We start from the raw sequence: 21,418 nt of genomic DNA on the forward strand, positions 1-21,418 counted from the left end.
TTATAGCTTGCGCCTTGCATACTGGCGGTAGGGAAAATTTTAAAACTAAAAATTTTATTCTTGCCATAGTCAGTGAGTGGTATTTCGCTTTATATAAGGTTGATTAAACATGGTGAAGCCAATAGCACAGCCAGTTTTTACACGTTTACACTTCCCGTCAAGAGGAATAATTAAAAAAAGAAATACGCTAGAAAGTTATTACTCTGACTTCGTAAAGATCGGCTACTATAACAATATCTGTAGAATTGGTAAGTACATCGCTAAATATTTGAATCTGTATAAAACTGTCAAATGTCAATGTCTAACTACTTAACATTTACAATTGACTTATACCTATACGGTTCTCGATCCAATTAGTGAATATTCATTCAATTATTTTAGTCGTCATTAATTAGTTTTATGTAGCAGTTGAATTCTTGTTAACCTTATATAAAAGAATAGTATAACCTTATTAGCTATATTTCAAATCTTGGTATAGCAATGTTTCGCTTAGACATTCTGATTGTCGCCTTGGGTTTCATCAGCAATGTATTTTGTGCATTGAGCTCCGCTGAAGAAGAAAATGGAAATGGCAGATACTTTATCGAGGGACGAGTTTTCCCTGCTGAAGACCAAGACCCAACGAATTGGCAAGTCGATACCAGAGTCCACGTAAACGGCGGCGAGTACATAGGTTTCATAAAGGACGATGGCTCCTTTGTCATACACAATGTTCTCACGGGTTCCTATGTGGTCGAAATCGTGCACCCAGACTACTTTTACGAGCCAATCAGAGTCGAAATTAACTCTAAAGGGAAATACAGAGCCCGTAAAGTGAATTATATACAGACCTCGCAGATTATTCAGGTTCCTTATCCTTTGAGAATGAAGGTTATGTCTAAAATTAGGTAAGTACTAATAAATAATGTTTGGTTTTTTTAAAGAACATGTCATACAGTGCCACCCTGTGTCGATCATCCTGAGGCATAGGGGGTTAAGCCTCAAACTGAAGCCTCCTTCCAAACATACAGTGTATGATACTATCTAGTACATTACTTGCTGAGATAGTAGGTATGTGCTTATGATACCCTCTAAAGTACTTCTACTACTACTAAAGCGATACAGTCCTGAAGTAAATTTTTAACTTACTTGCCTAAACAAAAAAATTTTTAAATATTTTTTGACTCACATCAAGCCAATATAAGCCATTTTGTATAAACAATATAAATAAATGATGATGTTTTTCTTACATTTTGACTAAACATTGAAATGTAAACTTACCTGTACTGTGTACAATACATAGAAGTGATTAACATATGTGACTGCTTATAATATGGTGAGCCAGTGAAAACCTCAACACCACCCTACTAGATATGGTTATTAACAAGTTAAGGTTAACAAGTTTATTTAAGTATTATAGTGTTTTAAATAGATGGGATTGGATTTAATAAACATATTATATTGCAATATGTGTTAATGCTTTATGGATTAATAGTTTCATTTAAATTGAAACTTATAGTTAAAAAATTCTTGCTCCAAATGTCAGGATGAGAAATGGTTTGTTCAACCTATGAAGTAAACAACTACCAGCCAAGAAATAGTACTTACTCTTAAAGGTAACCATAGATAGTGGTGGCAATAAAAAAAGGTAATTGTTGAGATGGAAGTTAGGTGCATAGTGGTGGATAACACAGGATTTATAACAGCATTACTGGGACAAGTCCATGTGTTTTTAACTGCCTCTTTAGAAAAAGTAGTGTTGACCTCTTAAAGTCCACAGTAACATAATAACTGTTTTTAACTGCCAACCAGTCCTTACATCTGGGATGTAGTTCTAGTATGGTGCCTGGTGCACATTAGGACAGTGGTTAATTGGCAGCATCAATATTTTTTTGTGCATGGGAGATTATAATAATAATAATAAATATACTATGACATGACACATCACCATCTAGCCTTAAAGTAAGGGTAGCTCGTGTTATGGGTACTAAGATGACTGTTGAATATTTTTATGAATATATGAACACCCAGTCACGGAAAAACATTCATCAGACAGAAAATCTAAATTGTCAACTACAGTGTGTTAAAAATCTGTCATAAAAGAAAATGCTAATTGCAAAAAGAGAGTAATTTCGTTAAATAAAACGTAATTTTAACCTGTTATAGGTACTTCCAAGTTCGCGAGCAATGGAGACTAACAGATTTCCTGTTTAACCCTATGGTTATAATGATGGTATTGCCACTCCTCCTCATCATGATCTTGCCAAAGATGATGAATGATCCAGACACAAAGGAAGACTTCAAGCAAATCAGCAACATGGCCAAGATGTCAGAGTTTCCAGAGATGTCTGAAATGTTTACATCCCTTTTCAGCAAAGGATCTGCTAAAGTGAATGCCAAACCAAAACAAGTCAAGAAGAGACAGTAGTTGCATTTTGTTACTCTAGTTAATTTATCAAGTTTATTTTCCCTTTTGTATATAGAAATAGCATAATTTATACTTCGAAAATAAACACTTCTTACCTAATATGTAAACTTTGAGTATATTTATTATTAACACTTAACCCTGAAGTGCTACAATCGTGTTTTTAATTGTTACCATTTTCGTGAAAACTAATTTGCCAATTTCATTGGATTTTTTCGTTTCACACTTATTACCTTGGAGCAAGTTCAAAAAGAGGGTGATTTTTAATGTTGTAGGTAATTCAATCTGTTATTTTTATTATTAAGAAAATGATTTTTTTCTTTAAATAAAGTCCAATTACACTCTAATAGGACTTGCATAAAGACTGTCGTTCAATACTTCGGCGAATTCGAAACCACTGAGCAACACAAAAACATTGCAAGTATTAGCCACAGCTAAATCTAAATAGCCATAGTCATCATAGATACAAAGTTTTAAAATTTGGAGCATCACCTTAAAACTTCTTGTCAATCGGTAGCTTAAAACATTGCAACCACTGCGTCAGACAAGTAGAAGAGATATCTAATAACGAGGTTCCGTAGTTAGAGGTTTGAAATTAACACATTCACATTTCAGTGAAAAAATAAAACATTGTTTTTACTTTTATTTATTTTTAATTTGGAAAATAATGTCTATGAAGATTCAATATTGGAAGTTTTCTGCTCTTCCACACTAACCACATTTGTTGTGTAACAACTTATACATACGTTTTGAAATACATATCAAAATTGCAGAACTTGTGGGATTCCAATCCGCATATCTAGATTTCGCGGCCGGAGTGCTTTATCGACATATATCTCCTGGCTGCCATTGCGATATCAGTTCAAGACTAATTGACTATAATGATATCTAAAGTATAAAACGTTTTAGTTTCGATCTGCTTAAAAAGGTCCATCGCATAAACTAACTGGAAACTTAATTTAAACGTTTATTGCACTTTAATACTCTCAGAATGTGAAACATACACTTAAATTCTTATCATGGGAAAATATCAATACTATATTTATATTTTGTGTTGAAAATTAAAAAGCTTAAAACTACTATTTATGTGTTGTAAATTGATTTTGAAATTTTCTTTAAGTTAACATAAAACACGAATTGAAGTCAAATGAGTCACATTTTCTGGCTAACGATAAAACCAATATGTGATTTAAATCCAAATTTTTCATAAAGTATGGACCTTTTGTAATTACATTGAAACTACCATTATAAACAAATTACAAAATAAACTTATACATAAAAAAGAATAAAACACACAAAATATATTACTTATAAAAGTAAAAATTAACCTCAGTCATTGGTAATTTTGGACGGAAACTAATTAAGTAAACTCTTATAATGTATATGAGATTCATTCTTACAGCATTCATTTATATTATATTAGTATAATAATACATTTTTTATGATTTTGGACGGTCATTGCCGAATTTGTACTTATTATATAACTTTGCCGATATGTTTAAAAATATGTGTAAATATATCGATTTTCAATAATAATTTTACTAATTTTATTTCCTTAATCATTTTATATTATTGTTTTCTGATTTCTTTGTCTCCGACTAATAAGGCAATTTTATTGACAATTATTTTCTTTTTTTATTTATTGCATTATTGGATAAATTATTAAAATAACTTTATAAAAGTACACAAATAAACAGACATTACTATCCTTAATACTACATGAAAATTATTTTCCTAAACTATTTACATACATAGAAAATGATAAGCAATTTAACATTTTGAAGGCAAGGATGCATCTAATGCAGCTCCGTTTATCGTATTAATTTAAAAATCAGTTTGGGTATAAAATTAAACAAAAAGAAAATTTTACAGCACCAGAAAGTAAAAGTTAAGACAAGTTTCAGTACAAAATACAATTAAAATTACAGCACAATTCTATTTGTCCTATCAATTCTCAAAACTAAAAAACAGATATAAACTATAATAAGGACAAAATACTGCAACATCAAAGTAAAATTGATCTTCAATATATCATGTATTAAAGCTAAATTGTAATGTAATGAAAATACATATTTGAACTACACTATACAGTACACTACATACTGCAATAGGTAAAAAGTAGGCAGTGCTTTTATATGTTTACATATATTGCATGCCACTGATATAGGCATCCGTTGTCTTATCGTAAAGGAAGGCACTTTCACAACTGGAAATTTAGTATTGAGATTTATAAAAAGATTCGAGATGCTGTATAGAAATTATAAACATAATAAAAAAATGTTTAATGCAATTTTAAATCAGCTTTCGGAAATGTACAGTTCATACACAAAAAGCTGTGAGATGCTATTGCCTAGAGAGTTGTAGAATTCATATTTCTAGTGTCAAACAAGCAAACCCCACTGACCGAATATGCAACGCATGTCCTAAAAAATCTGAATCGCAAAATATGCAAAGCTACTTTAAGGATTAACATCTCACAATTGAAATACACTATTTGTACAGTACACCTAAATTTACACTCAATTTAATACTAGTAACTACACTGGAATGGATATGGGAATAATATCTCGCTTTGCACGCCATGACGAAGTATGAAATGTGGAGGAACTTTAAACTTGCCACACTCCTTGAGTTTTTGTTAAAAGGTTATATTAATAGCTCACAATCTCGGTTAAATTCCGTAGAGAGAGGGCTTGAGTCGAGTATCGGTCATACAAAATATATTAAATATAATTCTCTAATTTTGACTCAAAAAAGCGTGCACTCAAGATAATTCTTTCAGACCTCTTGTATAATGTAAACAACAAGTTTGTTAATATCAATAAAAACAAATAGTTCATAATTTTTTTTATGTATGTCTTGTTTTTATTATTTTTGAAAATATACTTTGTACTAAAAAGTGACGTAAATATTGTTTACAACTAGGCAGATGAGAATAAATAGGCTTAAGAAGATCCAGTAATTTTGAAGAAACAAACATCACACTCTTAGCCACGCTAAGCGTTAGCGTGGCTAAGAGTGGGATATTTTATGTTTCAGGTATAAAGCAGAAAAAAAGATATCAGCATAATAAAAAAAGCGAAGTATTATTTGGTCTTAAAATAGTAAACTTATGCTAATCAAGTTTTCAGTATGGAAAACTATATGGTATTGAGGAAAAAGTTTAACACAAAACTAATTTAAAAAAAAACTTATATTGTTTAGCTTTGATAGAATGGTGCTAAATCGGATTAACACAAGTGAATTTAATAGTCAGGTCTAAAGGTAGTACTAAACTAATTTACAAATTTCCTTCTGGAACAGAGAGATATTGTGAGATTTTATCCCTATTCAATCGCGAGAAAATTAACTGCGATTTGTATGGAATTGAAAGAGCGGCTCAAGTAAATTTAAATTCATTTAATTCAAGATGAGATAATAGAAAATCTCACACGACGCACTGAGTAGCATACGATTACGATCAAGAAGTGTATTTTAGATATATGAATTGGGTGTAGTAGATTCTTTCATGAGGCATTGTGGTTCGTAGTATTCTATTATCTAACCCACTTCAAAATGTGAATGCGTGAAATTTAAAAATTTATTTTATGTCAAAGCTTAATTTCTCACTTCAAGAACACTTATAATTTTAGTATTCATTTATGACACTACTATTTGTAAACCTGCAATATTAAATGCATTAATATAACTACATATAAGACGATGGTTATTGCCAAATTAACGTGAAAAGCTACAAATATGTGGTTCAAAATAGTTTAGCATTGAGATTCCAGCAAAAAATTCATACTCCTGTCTTTTTACCGTATACTTCCTAGGTATAAGAGAGTAAGTTTGTTTCTTCAAAATTACTGGATCTTCTTAAGCCTATTTATTCTCATCTGCCTAGTTGTAAACAATATTTGCGTCACTTTTTAGTACACAGTATATTTTCAAAAATAATAAAAACAAGACATACATAAAAAAAATTATGAACTATTTGTTTTTATTGATATTAACAAACTTGTTGTTTACATTATACAAGAGGTCTGAAAGAATTATCTTGAGTGCACGCTTTTTTGGTAAAATTATTAATTAAAGTATGAATGAGAAAAAGCTTAAGGCACTAGAGCGAAAGGTTAACAAAACTTGAATAGAACAACGGTAAGGTACACGACAGGCCAAAGGATATTTTATTTTGTGTCAGGGTCACAAACGCTTTTTAATTTGATTTTTCACAAGTACTTTTTGTCATTGAATTTTACGAGCAATTGTAATTGTAGACTTGGGGACTGCTATGACATGAAACTATACAAAGGTAAGATGACAAAGTCGATGCCGCTACGTGTCATTGCGGTACTTTTTGTCATAGATTGTCCAGTGACGCAAAATTGTAATAGTAGACTTGGGCCCTGTTATGATACGACGCTATACAAAGGTCGTATAACAAATAAGACGCCGCTACGTGTCGTATTGCGTTACTTTATGTCATAGATTGGTTAGCGACGCACCTGTTATACCAGCCGAATTGGGGCCCTGTTATGATATGTCGCAATGCAAAGGTTATATAACAAAGTTGACGCCTCTACATGTCGTATTGCGGTACTTTTGTCATAGATTGGCTAGTGACGCAAATTTGATATAGCAGACTTGGGGCCCTGTTATGATATGACGCTATAAAAAGGTTATATAACAAAGTCGACGCCGTTACGTGTCGTATTGCGGTCGTATGTTCCGCAATAGTACGACGAAGGTAGCCAGTAGTAACAGTAGAGGTATCTGTAGAGCCGCAGCCGCGTTGTATATGGAGCAGTAGGGGCACTGCGATGAGCCGCAAACCTCGCAGATGTTAAGTAGGTAGGTCGGCAGGGCGTCGAATATCGTCTCATTGAAGCGCTCTGGAAAATGTCATTGTTCAATCAATTTAATAGCCTATAAGTGTTTGTATATTCTATGTTAACAACCCCTTATTGACACTGTGGCTCTTCCTCCTTGTTGTTGTGACTTGTGTCCTTATGTATACATGTGGCTCTGCTAGGCTGGACAACCACCAATGTAGGTTACCCTTTATTTAAAGTCTGGTAAAACATATCACAACATAGCAGAAAACCCATATACAAAATAATATGAAAAGTAAGATATTTATTATTTTAAGTATTTTTTCTGTCATCCTTTTAATATCAATCCATACACGCACGTACACATAACATACTCGCACACAGTCTGCGTGTTTTGTTTGCATGTCAAATATAATTAAATAAATGTATTATGTAATAAAAACTGAAATAAAAATGTGTTATGTAGGAAAGAGCGAGATCTAATGGCACAGGTTTTAAACTTAACAGAAGTTCTCCGTTTTATGCTATTTAATATGTGAACAAATAAATTTTCTTATCATTTAATTTCATTTGTATGTTGCTCAAGAATTATTGTGGTAAATAGAGCATTCCGGTAAAAAAATCCCTTCAAAACTTGATTTTATTGCCTCACGACGTATGACACCCTTAAACTCTAGCTCTCAAAGGCGTGTGAAGTCTACCAATCCGCACTTGGCCAGCGAGATAGACTACGGCCTAAACCCTTCTCATTCTGAGATAAGATCCGTGGCCTGTAGTGGATGGGTTGGAATTATTCATCTATTATGACGGATGTTCTGCCAGGCATGTGGGCCCACAGAATTAAGAACGTACAGAAACCGTGTACACAACTTATATTGAAGCGTCGAAAACAACTCCATACAATTTAGCAGTTGACATTAATCATTTTACCTGCAATGTTCTAAGCATTCACCATAAAATGGAAAAAAGGGAAATAAATTCTGAGCTAGAACATTCCGCGGGTGTAATGTGATACGTGCGGGGGGGCGTTTTGACTGTTTCTGGGCACAATGCACTGCATGCAAAATAGCCGAATGAGGGTGTAAAGTGAGAGGTACGCGGGGCGTTTTCGGGGCTTATTTTTGGGCACGATGCACTGCATACAATAATTTTGAAACGTCAAGTCAGTCTGTTTGTAGTTACTCTACCACCGGTTCGGAAGGCAGATTCCACCAAGAAGAGCCGGCAAGAAACTCAGCATCTCTGAATGAGGATTCTGTATGTTCTTAATTCAAAGTATGGGCCATAACACAAGCAAAAAATCACTCACCTGGCGCGTAATAGTCGTACACTCGTATGGGCAGGTAGCGCGACATGTTGGCCACGGGGTACCAGCGCTCGATTGTGAAGTTCACGCACGTGTGCTCTTGGTCCAGCTGGGGACGAACATTATAATAATATCTTTCTCTCAACCTTCTTCTAGATAAATAGAAATTGCTGACCAAGCCAAGTATATGTCAAAGTCAAAGTCAAATATTTCTTTATTCAAATAGTCACATAGATGGAACTTTTGCGAAAATTACATGTAAAATATGACATAGAAGTTAGTTGATGGCGATAACTAAATTCGTCAACTTAAAACTAAAGCTACGAGGGTTCCAAAGGTAAAAAGAAGCCCACGTCAACTTAGCAGTTTGTTTTTTTTATGTTATCAGTATCTCACATTGTCATTGAAAACTATTTAAGAAGCAACAGAAAAATAGGTTATTTTTTGAAAATATCTTATTCATCATGTTTATTGTAATAAATGGCAAGCTTTTTTTATCTATAACTCACATAATCAAAGTAGAACAGAAGCTTGTCGGGCTGGTACTTGGCGCGTTGCAGAGTACGCACGGAGCGGGACAGCACGTAGGAATCCAACCGCTGCTGCTGGATCATGTAACCCGTCGGGATTCCCACCTCCAGGACTGCGAGCCCTGACCGCGGCGCCTCATCTGTCATTGTCCAGCTGAAAACATTCACATTTAATTCTATTTATTTTCATATCTCATGTTCGGAAAATTGTAGTTATGCTTCTAAACTGTGGATGGAAAACACCTCATTACTTTTACTCAGTACCTATTAGGACAGGCAAAGATCATTGACCATACAGCCTATTCAATCGTATATCGCAATCGTGGCATGGGATTCCCGAGTTATTAAATATTAAACAAACCATGAAAATCAACAAATTCTGACGTTTAAAAGAGATATTTATAATTTTGTGATTAACATGCTGTCCGAAATAAAGATTTATTATTAGTAAAATAATTAAAATGTACTTTCAACGAGCCCGTGTACAAGATAAATATATGTAGTACTTATTCCTAAGCAATTGTGGTTAATGTTATCTTTTATGTATAACTATGTTGTATGTGTGTATGTTGTGGAAACTTCATTGGTTTATGTGATATAAAAATTTGGCATTACTTTTATGTGTACTGTTTGTTTCTCTTGAAAAGCTAATAAATAAATTATCTAAATTATCAAAATTAAGCTTAATTTGCTATACTCTGCGAAAAGCAGGAGAATCTGTGTGGTGTAATTTATAATTTCTTCAATCCTTATACTCCACACCAAACAGATCTTCGGCAATATACCCTCTACGCACGTTTCGCTCCGAACCCGGAGCATCCTCAGGAGATGTTGATTTTACAATGAATAATTGTTTTTGTTTTTGTAGTAACGCCTGCTTCTATCTATAGTGAGCTTTAACAACTATATTATTATTATAATTTTATGCTTGTGGAATTATCATTGTTCAATCGCCATGTGTCCAGTTGTCGACCGTCATCAAGCCAACTACAAGTGGTGTCTTATGCTTTTAGTTAGTTAAAAAAACACAAATCGAAAATGCGAAAAAGATCCATGGTACGTAGACTACGGGTTAGTAACAACAGCATCCTGAAATTCGTTGCAGTACATATGTAATGTAATATATGCCTGAGATCAATATATGCCCAGAGTGCCATCTTTCATTTTATTATTGTTACTTTATGCTAGTCGAATTGTCATTGCTCAATCGTCATGTGTCCAGTTGTCGACAGTCATCAAGTTAACAACAAGTGACGACTTGTGAATTTAAAAAAAAAAAAAAAAAAAAAAACAATGCTTGGCGCCGCGGTCTGGAAGCGTGCACGCACGTACCTGGCGCACGTCTGGTAGCGGATGTGCGACTGGTTCCTGCCGTGGTAGTACGCGCTGGCCAGCAACGAAAAGCACGTGGCCGGCGGCGCCGTCTGGAAGCGCGCTATGTCCACGTTGTACTGCACCGACATCTGCAGGATGGCGTAACCCGCGCCTCGCGCCGTCACCTTCACCGTGCCCCACGCCTCGGGGATCTGCGGGGGACAGCATTGTTAAACCTTTTAAGCAAAATAAGCCAACTTAAACACATATACGTAAAGGTTGACATTTTATTTCCAGATAAATAAATATACTACGACAATACACACATCGCGATCTAGCCCCGAAGTAAGCGTTTTAATTAATTATATATAGAAATACTTATAATACACAGAAAAACGTGTGTGTACACGCGTTAAAAGTTATACTTCTTTGGAGTAACAAGATAAAATTTTATCTTTCGCCTTATTCTAACTTTTGTTGAACAAACCACACTAACAATAGATTTAGTATTTAATACATTGAAAGTTTTATTATAACGCATTATCTAGTTTTCGTACAACCAAGTTTAACTCTCATTCAAATTTGAGATGTTGGAATGAGCCCTTAGACTTTGACAATTGAAAGTGTAGGTACACTGTCAAAACTTTTTTTGAAAACCTTAAATTTTGACTATAGCTAACTTCAGGGCGTCGGTTTTTCGTAACGGTGTGCGCGCGCATCATAAAAATTTACTCTTATCATTTTTCACTAACGCGGCAAAAGAAGTATAACTTCAAAAACAGATAGCATATGTCTCGCAAATTTTGTGACCAGCTCTTCCTTGTTAAAGTGAATGAACCCTACATGCAAAGAAGAACCAAGTTACGGTAAGAGATTTATTGATATTGTGATCTCATTATATACATTTTCGAATTAAATTAAGTCTGTGAATATGCAGCGTGTAACCGAATTAAGAAATACTGTTAAAGATTGCATAAGTATATTCCATATAGAATGCCCCTGTAAAAATATTAAATCAAAAGAAGCATTTATTTTTCCATACAAACGAAACGATAACCCTATTGCAGATAAAAGACCGACACGCCCATAGTACCTACGCTACGTGATGAGTACCTAATAAAGACAGTAGATTGATTTAATTTTCATTTTGCACCCGATGTTAGGGCTGTATCTGATTTCTTGCAGTAAAACCTATGCCAGTGATGTACTCTAACTATTAGCGTTTCGGTTTCATAGATAAGCCTCAATTGTTTATCACATTAAATTAAGCCTGTGAAGATAAATTAAGTTTGTAAACAAATAAAAAAATAAAACAAATAATAAAACTGAGCTATAATATGAAAGAAGAGGTCATCTTTCAACGTCTCCTTAAAAGAATAAAAAAACAGTGTAAAAAGATTGATGCCAAATTACGTGTTTTTATAAGCAATTCAAAATTAATTTATTCCAAGTACTCTTAGGACAAGGCTTACTCTATAAGCACTTTTGAAACGTCAAGTCTGTCTGTCTGAATAGGTATTCAATCAGGTAGTCCATTAGTGGGACATGATTTTGGTGGATGGTGGCGTCACACTCACGTCGATGCTCTGCATGACGGCGAGGTTGTCGTTGCGCACGCGCAGCTGGCGCGTCTCCCCCGCCAGCGCGACCGCGTCTACGCTGACGGCGAGGCCGCTGACGTCACGCAGTCGTTTCCGGTTCGTGTATTCGATGAGCGCACGCAGCGCTATGTACGTGTCCTGCACACAAAACGTTATTAATTTAAAGATGGCATGGGTAAAACGCCAAGCAGCGATAGTCTAGGTATTGGAATGTTACCCCCCACCCTCTCGATCGAGTTTGTTACTTTTAGGCAGGTTAACATCGCTAATTTCAACAGTATAGGAAAACGGCGTGAGGAAATCTGCATGCCTGAGAATTCTCCATAATTTTCTCAAAGGCGTGTAAGGTGTACCAATCTGCACCTGGCGAGCATGGTTGACCACGGCCTATAAGCCCTTCCCATTCCGAGTGTAGACCTATAGTGTGCTGATAACGATCATGGGCACATGATAGTATGTACCAACTTTGACAGTTTTATATTTAGCATAATTATTATATTGGTCAGACGAGTATATTAGCGCGTTTGGGTAAATAGCTGCCTGGCTCGTATTTCGAATTATGGTAGTTGTCTTGCATTATAAAATGATGTCCCTACAGTTAATTGCATTTAATCGTTGATTCAAGTCGGTAACTTCGTTAAAATCCGAACAGTCTGATTTCACGCATTCAAGTTAAAGTAAAGTTTTATAATCTACACACCTGCGTAGACGCCCATCCGCCATCTTTGAGCCGCTGGGAGTTAAGCCACATAACGATCGCTTCATTGTTGTCCTGAAAAACAGTTATCTTTTAAACTTTGTCCTGTTAAATTTGAATATGCCTTTATATTGGTAAAGAAACTAAGAATTTTATATAATATTTTATAGCGATTGTCGTTAGCATCAAAAACTATATTAAAAGAAAGGAAAATTCATAAATATATTATTTAAAGAGTTTTTGAAATGGTCATATACAAGAAAACTTCGTTGGTCTAGTATTGAGCATGTTCGACTGCAAATCAAGAGATCCTGAATTCGATTCCCGCCTTTGTGAATCTTAGGTTTTCTTATCAATAGATTCTTAATACCGGCCTGAAGCTTGTAATTTGTTAATGTCAAGTCAGATCTGCCCCATCAGACTATGAGACTATGAGAGTGGGAATAGAAAGTGCACCTGTGATTGCGCACACAATTGTGCACTATATAATATCTCCCCCTTAGTTGAAAAATCTCTGTATTGTATATAAATACAAGAATTTTATTTAAAGTATACCTGATGGTCCATGCACGCTAGCAGTGCGTAAGCGGTCGCCGCGATGTTGTTGGAGTCGTACTTGTAGGGCAGGCGAGGTAGCAGGAAAGGCTTCTGGTTTTCCATCTTGTATGGAGGCTGTGGTACCGGTTCCTTCCCCCAATATACCAGACCACCTGGTCGAAAAAGCTCAATATTTAACTCATTTCATAATCTGTTCATTATGATTAGCGTTATAGGATGTTTCCTATAACGCTCCACTGCTGGATAAAGATATCTCCTTTTTATTATAGTCGAAAAACGACCAACCCTTTTATCTATCCGATCTACAGTAATTCTAAGCAATATTCAAAATAATTTAGTTTACAAAATCAGTGTAAAAAATAATCTAATCTAATTTGCCGGAAGCAGCTGATCTAATTAAATACCTAATCGAATAATTACTTGAGCTTAATGAAACGTTATAGATTGAATTGATAACGCATCACGCTGCTCACACTCTATACAGTATGCTTCTTACACACCAAACTATTAGTTGAATTTCTTCAATCTTTTTTTGGTTATTATTTAATTGCAATGAATAGTAAATATGTGACAGATTAACTGGGGCACTGTTGTACAATGAAAAAATGAAATAATTTCATTACAATGAATAGTAGACATTCAATTAAGTTGGTTACTGTTGTATTACGAAAAAACCGAAATTATTTTATTTCAGTATATACCATATAGTAGACATTCAACGGAATAAGGAAGACACTGTTGTACTACGTTATGGTGTGGTGGACCGGAATGGTCTCCAAACACCTTTGAAAACATTATGGAGAACTCTCAATGTTTTTATTGAACCCTGTGTTTTAAAGTACGACATACATAATACTTAACAATTATTTAGATGTTAAGTATTATGTATGTCGTATACACATATATAGATACACATATTAAAAGACTGAAAACAATATTTTATAATCGTTAAGTCATTTTGATCCGTTTTTCAATTATTTGCAATCATTCTATTATCAATTCCATCTTCATCGTGAGTTTCACAGTTTATAAATGGCACTGGCAAAAGTGAGGGACAGTCATTTGTGCCAGTGCCATTTTATATACACTACACGTTCAGCTGATGCGAGCTAAAGGCGCCGCCATATTGGCCTCGGCTGCTCTGACGAGCCACCGTCACTGTAACCCTACTCCGCGGCCGACCGTCACACGACATGCAACACACAGTCGAAAAAGTCTGAGACTTGTAGTTGACGATGTAATAATCCATCGTCAACTACAAGTTTCTCTATAAAAGGATTCATCCGAGCGTACCTTCGGAGCGCTGGTGCCGCTTGAGCAGGCGGAAGGCGTGCTCGGCGCTGGGCGCTTTAGCGGCACTCAGCGCGTAGGCGACCAGCGCCAGCGCCAGCGGCTCGCCGAAGTCGTGCAACAGCTGCAGGTGCCGCTCCAGCCACGACACGCCGCGCTGCTGTGCCGTGGCCACGCGTGCGCTCAGCCCCTGCGCAGCACACGTTTTAATTAACCGAGGAACAGCGGCGTTTAAGATTGCGTCGAGCGTGCGACCAATCACAGGTAGCGCGCATTCGAGCGAGCGTTCTGATTGGTCGGGCGCAGGACGCATAGTTCAAAGCCGCTGAGACGCAGGTTTTTTTTAAATATACTATTCTAATAAATTTACTGGTTATATATTAGTGCGGCTAAGATCTATTGAGGATCTTTTGTAACTATCCTAAAACTACTGTTTAACCATTACCGGCCCACTACAGAGCACGAGTAGGGGACTCGTGCCACAATAAGAAGGGGTTACACTATTGCAAAATTATATACATATATAATTTTGCAATAGTGTAAATTATATATGTATATAATTTTGCAATAGTGTAACCCCATATTTAATTTCACATGTATAAATTAAATATAAATTAACATGTATAAATATACATGTTAATTTATATTTAATTTCATTGTCGTATTATGTCACCGTCGAACAAGGAAATGCAATATTTGTGCTTAAAATTGTCCCGCGATTTCGAATCGATTTCGAAATCACCGTTAATAAGTTATTATTTGAATTTTCAGAAAAACATCTGAACCTTAAGTTTTGTTTTTACAGATATTGGAGAGTAACTTTCTTATTTACAGGGATTTAATTATAGATTACTTTACGGGGTTTTAAAATCAAAACTATCGTTAATAGATTTTGTGATATAATTCTATCGTTAAAATGCTTGTTTCCAAATAATGATTAGCTAATATAATAAGTTACGCTTAATGTTCATTGCATATTTAAATATCAAAGTAGTCCTCATCGAAAAAGGATAAATGATATCTTCAAAATATTTAGTAGTAATAAAACTCACCTCCCGTATACCGATGTCCTTCAAGTTCTTGACGGATTCCAGCGTTATGACCACTTGCGCCGTCAGGGTGATGTTCCGTTCCAGAATTATCGTGTTATTGACCTGCCATGAAATACAACTTTTAATAATGAATTCAGTTCACCTTTTAAGCTTTCAGCTCGCATTGGAACATCAATTGTTTAACTGGGTCTTATGTACCTTAATTATCGCATACTATATGAAATGAAATAAAATGGTGAGTCTATGCGGAATGCCCCTCTCTTCTACGAGAGAGGATACCAAACTCCAGGCTTAGGACGACAAAAGGTAACGATAACGTTTTAAATGTGTGGCACTTTTTTCTATTAATAATAGACGAATCAAGCAGATTATAAGTAGGAATCCAAACCTATAGCAATTCTCAGGGCTACGTAAACTGCAAGGAACACTTCCTATGAAGGTAAAAAAAAAACTGTAAAAAAAAGGTCAGGAAATTATGACGATGATACCTTTTGTCCCTTCAGCTGGAACTTCGCGTCTCGATACAGCTGCGAGTCCATGGGCACCGCGATTGAGTCGTTCGCGTTCCGGTCCGGCGACCACGTCACCTCGTAGAACGAGCCCTCCGGCATCTGATGCTCCAGCACCCACGACACGGACATTGATATCACCTAAGGGATGAGGGTGTAATGGATCATCATTATCGACCTTGAGATAACGACTGACGTCAGTATTGTATATATATTCAATCTATCTGTAATCTGTTGATAAGTTGCTTAGCAAAGTTGACATTGGTTAAAAGATTATGGATATTCCTTGTCAATAACAAGTTGCTAAGTAATCAATCTGTAGTTTACGGATATATTGAATATAGATAATAGGCATAAGATTACTACTCCATGTGTCTTTGCATCGTCTGAGTCTCGAGATTGAATATTTATTTATTTATTACTGAACCCTTAGAACAGACCACGCCCAATTACTATTGATTGTAACACAATGTAATATTAAATAAATTAGAATTGTATAGATAAAATACCCACAGACAAAATTTCATGAACATTGGCTGTTTATCAAATATAATTTTGATTATTTCTTAAAAGTTATTTATTAATTAAATAAGAATTATTAGCACACTTGTTTAAATGCAATCAATTAAATAAACTATCTGGCACATATTATTATTTACCCACTTTACAAAATGACTGTAACACTTGAAAGAATTAAGGCTGTTGTGCACCACGCTGGCCAAGTGCCGATAGACTTTACACGCCTTTTGAGAATCAACGATGTTTTCCTTCACCGTTGAAGTTTCAAAATTCATTTATTTCAAGTAGGCCTAGTTTATAAGCACTTTTGAAACGTTAATGTTGTGGTATACAAATAAATAGTTTAATAAATAATAAACGTCAAGTCAGTCTGTTTGCACGCCTTAAAGTGTAACCATAAACCATAACGAACTTACGTCGGGGTCAATGTAGATGTAATTCTCCCACTCGTTGAAGGAAGCGTCCTGGAATATTTTAGCGCAGTACGAGGTCAGCCACACGCTAGATGCTGACTGATTCCTGTACAACAAAATATTAAACACGTTACTTTCAAATGTATAATATATATCTATATCTGATTTACACGATTTTGAATGAAGTATCTGAGTATAGCATCAGTATGACTTAGGGAGTCATACTGATGCTATACTCAGAAATGATTAACATAGAAGATGATATGGTTGTGATGGTTGATGATACACACGTACAGTTAAGGTACATAGCTTACAAATCCCTGCGGAAGAAACTGTCGGATCCTTCGGGTCATATGTATGACTGGTTTTTCTGGTAGAAGGTGTTCATGTGATTGATGATATTCATAGGGTAGAGCGATTTTCATGTGGCCATTTTCAAAACGACGCCATCTTCAAGGCGCGGTAGCACAAGTTGATGAGACGCATGCATAATTTACAGTGTGTAAGATAACTGTGCTATATGTTACCAGTCGCTGCGGAACAGGCTGAAGGATCCGTCTGGTCTCATGTAAGACGGTTATCGCTGGTAGAAGACGTTTATGTGGTAGAACGACGCCAGCTCGAAAGCGCGGTAGAACTACTTGATGAGACGCATGCATAATGCACACTGTAAGATAACTGTGCTATATGTTACCAGTCGCTGCGGAACAAGCTGAAGGATCCGTTTGGTCTCATGTAAGACAGCTGTCGCTGGTAGAGGAAGTTCATGTGGTAGAACGACGCCAACTCGAAGGCGCGGTAGGACTAGTTGATGAGACGCATTCATAATGCACGCTGTAAGATAACTGTGCTATATGTTACCAGTCGCTGCGGAACAAGCTGAAGGATCCGTCTGGTCTCATGTATGACAGTTGTCGCTGGTAGAGGATGTTCATGTGGTAGAACGACTCTTGCTCCAAGGTGCGGTTGCGCTGGTTGATGAGACGCATGTACAGTGTGAGGTACATGTTCGCCGCGAAACTGAACATGTTTTGTTCCGCCGAGTCCTGGTGACAGTGTTACTTGGTTAATTTTTGTAAGTATAAGCTCTAAATAACAAAGTTTAACTTAACAAGTAACCACTACTTGTTTTAATCTGTGCGGTTTTTGGGAGGCTTCGCTTTCATCTTCAAGGCCCATCGTTTTTAGAAAAAAATACTTTCTTTTAAAAACGATGGACCTTGGTAAGAACCAAAAAAGCTATAAGCTTTTTTAGAGCATAAAAAAAGGTGCGTTCCATTTTTAAATTTGGGGTTCTCAAAACTAGTTGAGTTACCTACGTAGGTAACTCAAATAGGCCTACTATCTTATATCTATTTTAATGGTTTTTTTTGTTTTTTTTATTTAAACACACAAAACAGATCTTGACATAATATAAAAACAACAACAACCAATAAAAAAAACTAGCCACTCTCCACCACATGCGTGTATAAACATAGCTATTAGATGTGACGACTTACTAGGACATTTTCCTAAAAAAATGTTATTTAAAAAAATGGTAGATCGTAACAGTATGCAATAACTCACCATAGGCAAATCTAGAAGGCTTGTAGCGTTGACAGGCATGGTCGGGAAGAGTGGTCCGACCACATCACCCACTATGGATACCCTCGCTTTATTCGATCCGAACACGTAGTACCGACCGACCTCGTACGGTATGATGGGTGTCTCGGTCACATTCACGTGCATGTATTGGAACACATACGCGCGATTCGAAAGATCTAGAAGGACTGACTGATGCCTGTATTGCGGTATGCCGTCGGCCTGGGAAAGAGAAACAGTTAAATATTCAATCACACGCAGAATTTGTCGTTTCGTCACCGTTAGTTGGTATAACGCTAATTTCGAAGCGGGGATAACGCAGTGAGTAGCAGCTCGATTTAACTTTCGGGGAGCCGATTTCGAATCCCAGCACGCATCTCTAACTTCTCTAAGCTATGTGCGTTTTATGTAATTAAAAATATCACTTGCAAAAGGAAAACATCGTGAGGCAAAATTCATGCCAAAGAGTTCTACATAACGTTCTCAAAGGTATGTGGAGTCTAACAATCCGCACTGGGCCAGCGTGGTGGATTACGGCGTTCCCCCCTTCGTATAGCAGTAGGAGACTCGTGTCCCGTAGTGGGGCGGTAATGGGTCTGGGATATTATGAACACTATTTTCAAAAGTCAGTTTTTTTTTAAATAAAATCAGTACCTCGACATCGATGTGCTTGGACGCCCGATGCTGGCCTTGGAGCGTGGAGGCGATGATGTCCACGCGGATGCGGCCGAGGCGCGCTGGCACCACGGGGATGTGCACGACCGCCGCGTCCCCCGCCAGTATGTACACGAAGAACTGGTGCTCGCCGAACGACGTGCGCGGGTTGTACGAACGCACCTAGCACAGGAAATATACGATGAAAGTGATTCCAAGTTACAATTTAGGTTTTTGATGTGAAACATCTATAGGCGGAGGGTAAATTTGATTTTTGGCGTGGCGACACAGGCCGTGGCAACGCATTGCCACGGTATGATTGAATTTTTGTATTTCGTATGTAACAATAAAAATGATGTTGATGAATGTTAATTTTGTAATAAACAGTCATTATTAACCGACTTACAAAAAGGAGTGGCTATCCATTTGGTTGTATTTTTTATTTATTTGTATAACAAATTTGTAATGCTTTATTTCATTATGCCATATCTGCAATAACTTACGGGAAAAAAATTCGATGTTTCACATCTGCCAGGCGTCCCGTGACGGCTCACACGTTTTTTTTATTGATAATAATATTTTACTGAATCACTGAACAAGTCATACCTGACATATGACATATGCATGCTGACCATCAAGATTCGCTGAGCATCCAAAATGTGCCAGACCTTCTGTCTCCAATTCCATTCAGTTTGTAGTTTTACACCATGCACTTTAAACTGATACTCTGCTCTCGTGTGACTGTTTTTTATTAATATATTAAATAGAATTTCTTGGGTACAGAGGTTCTAGACGATAGATATACACATATATACATAAGAACACGTGAAATTGGAGGTTTAGCACCTCCGATTTCTCATTCTCAATTTTCTTTCTAAATAAAGCATAAATACTTTTTCATTGATAAAAATAACTACTTTTTCCCAAATCAAGTCAATTGAACCTTTTATGATGTTCAAGAATGAGTAAAGTTATATAATATTATAAAGCAACACAAGTATTTTGGGCTTGTATAAAAAGAAAAAAATACAAATTTGTGCATTCCACTGCAGATTATAGTAAAACCCAATGATCTCACAATAGTGCCATTACTGAAATTATAATAGGCTACGTCGATTAAATTGCTATAGCAACACTTAAATAAATTACTTTAAATGTTTTTGTCAGTGTTTGTGAGCAAACGCGTCATAAGTTTAGTTTTCTACGGTGAAAAATTCGTTTGCTTTATACTCACAATTCCATTCTCCTCCACGTGTATGAACTTGTAATCGGGCGAGGAAGCGAGCACTACGACGGCCTCAATAGCTTGCGGCTGGTAGTTGAACACCGCCACCCTCAATCCCAACTGCTCGCCCTGCTTGCAACGGTCCGGGCCTTCCACTTTGATGAAGAACGGTAAGATGCCCACATACTGTTGGCAAACCAACCGGTTAGTTTTTTTACGTGAAACATGTATAGGCAAGGGTGAACGTGATTGTTGGCGCAGCGATACAGGCCGTGGCGACGCGTCGCCACGCTATACGATGGAATATATGTACTATACTTAGTTGAGTTGTCGCGATTTCAAATTAATTATTTAATTTTATTTTGTTTTTAATAAAAATGTAATAATCAGTCATTATTTTATGGAACAAATTTGTAATGCTTTATCTTTTCAGTACGCTATATCTGATTCCTTTCGTAGTTTATGCATATAGTTTATACAAAACAATTTCAATGTTTCACATCTGCCAGGCGTATTGTGCCGTGAGATAAATTTTGAAAAGTGTGGAACTTTTTCCCATCACACGTTTATACTATGACAGTAACTTTATATTGGTTAACGTACGTACGAAACTTTATAGTAGGTCTACATTATTAGCACTTTAGAAAATTGAAGTATGTGTGTGTACCCACCCTGGAAAATGTTTGAGTGATGAACATGGATATCTTTCAGTGTATAGGTGTTTATATGTATATTATAATTATTTATGTATGTAATTCATTACAATATTCATCAGTCATCTTAGTATCCATAATATAAGATACGCTTACTAATTGTAATTATTAAGTAACTAATTTATAGTGTAATTGTATGTAATTGTTATTCCATGGAAAACATTTTAACATTAAATACATTTTCCAGTGCTAATTCCTATTGCGCTTAAGGAGCTGACAGAAATACGGACGGAGAAAC

General features: G+C 36.0%; 2 protein-coding genes across 2 annotated transcripts in view; one reads left to right on the forward strand and one right to left on the reverse strand.

The window, feature by feature from the left end:
• The first annotated feature begins 320 nt into the window (after positions 1-320).
• LOC120633533 (ER membrane protein complex subunit 7) lies at positions 321-2,514 on the forward strand. The gene is made up of 2 exons (XM_039903767.1): positions 321-887; positions 2,146-2,514. Exons 1-2 carry the CDS (start codon positions 481-483, stop codon positions 2,405-2,407), a joined length of 669 nt encoding a protein of 222 aa, XP_039759701.1. The 5' UTR covers positions 321-480; the 3' UTR covers positions 2,408-2,514.
• Positions 2,515-5,266: 2,752 nt separating this feature from the next.
• The window catches only part of LOC120633532 (CD109 antigen), a 38,434-nt gene continuing 22,282 nt past the window's right edge, over positions 5,267-21,418 (reverse strand). The window contains exons 19-33 of the mRNA XM_039903766.1: positions 20,477-20,653; positions 19,243-19,425; positions 18,574-18,810; positions 17,869-18,053; positions 17,011-17,113; positions 16,055-16,216; positions 15,567-15,668; positions 14,518-14,704; positions 13,222-13,376; positions 12,670-12,741; positions 11,946-12,107; positions 10,387-10,580; positions 9,034-9,208; positions 8,528-8,633; positions 5,267-7,278 (exon numbers count right to left, since the gene is read on the reverse strand). Of these exons, the coding sequence (XP_039759700.1) occupies positions 7,088-7,278; positions 8,528-8,633; positions 9,034-9,208; positions 10,387-10,580; positions 11,946-12,107; positions 12,670-12,741; positions 13,222-13,376; positions 14,518-14,704; positions 15,567-15,668; positions 16,055-16,216; positions 17,011-17,113; positions 17,869-18,053; positions 18,574-18,810; positions 19,243-19,425; positions 20,477-20,653 (2,391 nt within the window). The 3' untranslated portion in view covers positions 5,267-7,087. The remainder of the gene's footprint in view (positions 7,279-8,527; positions 8,634-9,033; positions 9,209-10,386; positions 10,581-11,945; positions 12,108-12,669; positions 12,742-13,221; positions 13,377-14,517; positions 14,705-15,566; positions 15,669-16,054; positions 16,217-17,010; positions 17,114-17,868; positions 18,054-18,573; positions 18,811-19,242; positions 19,426-20,476; positions 20,654-21,418) is intronic.

This window comes from Pararge aegeria, chromosome 21, assembly GCF_905163445.1.
Source record: "Pararge aegeria chromosome 21, ilParAegt1.1, whole genome shotgun sequence".
NCBI classification, from domain to species: domain Eukaryota; kingdom Metazoa; phylum Arthropoda; class Insecta; order Lepidoptera; family Nymphalidae; genus Pararge; species Pararge aegeria.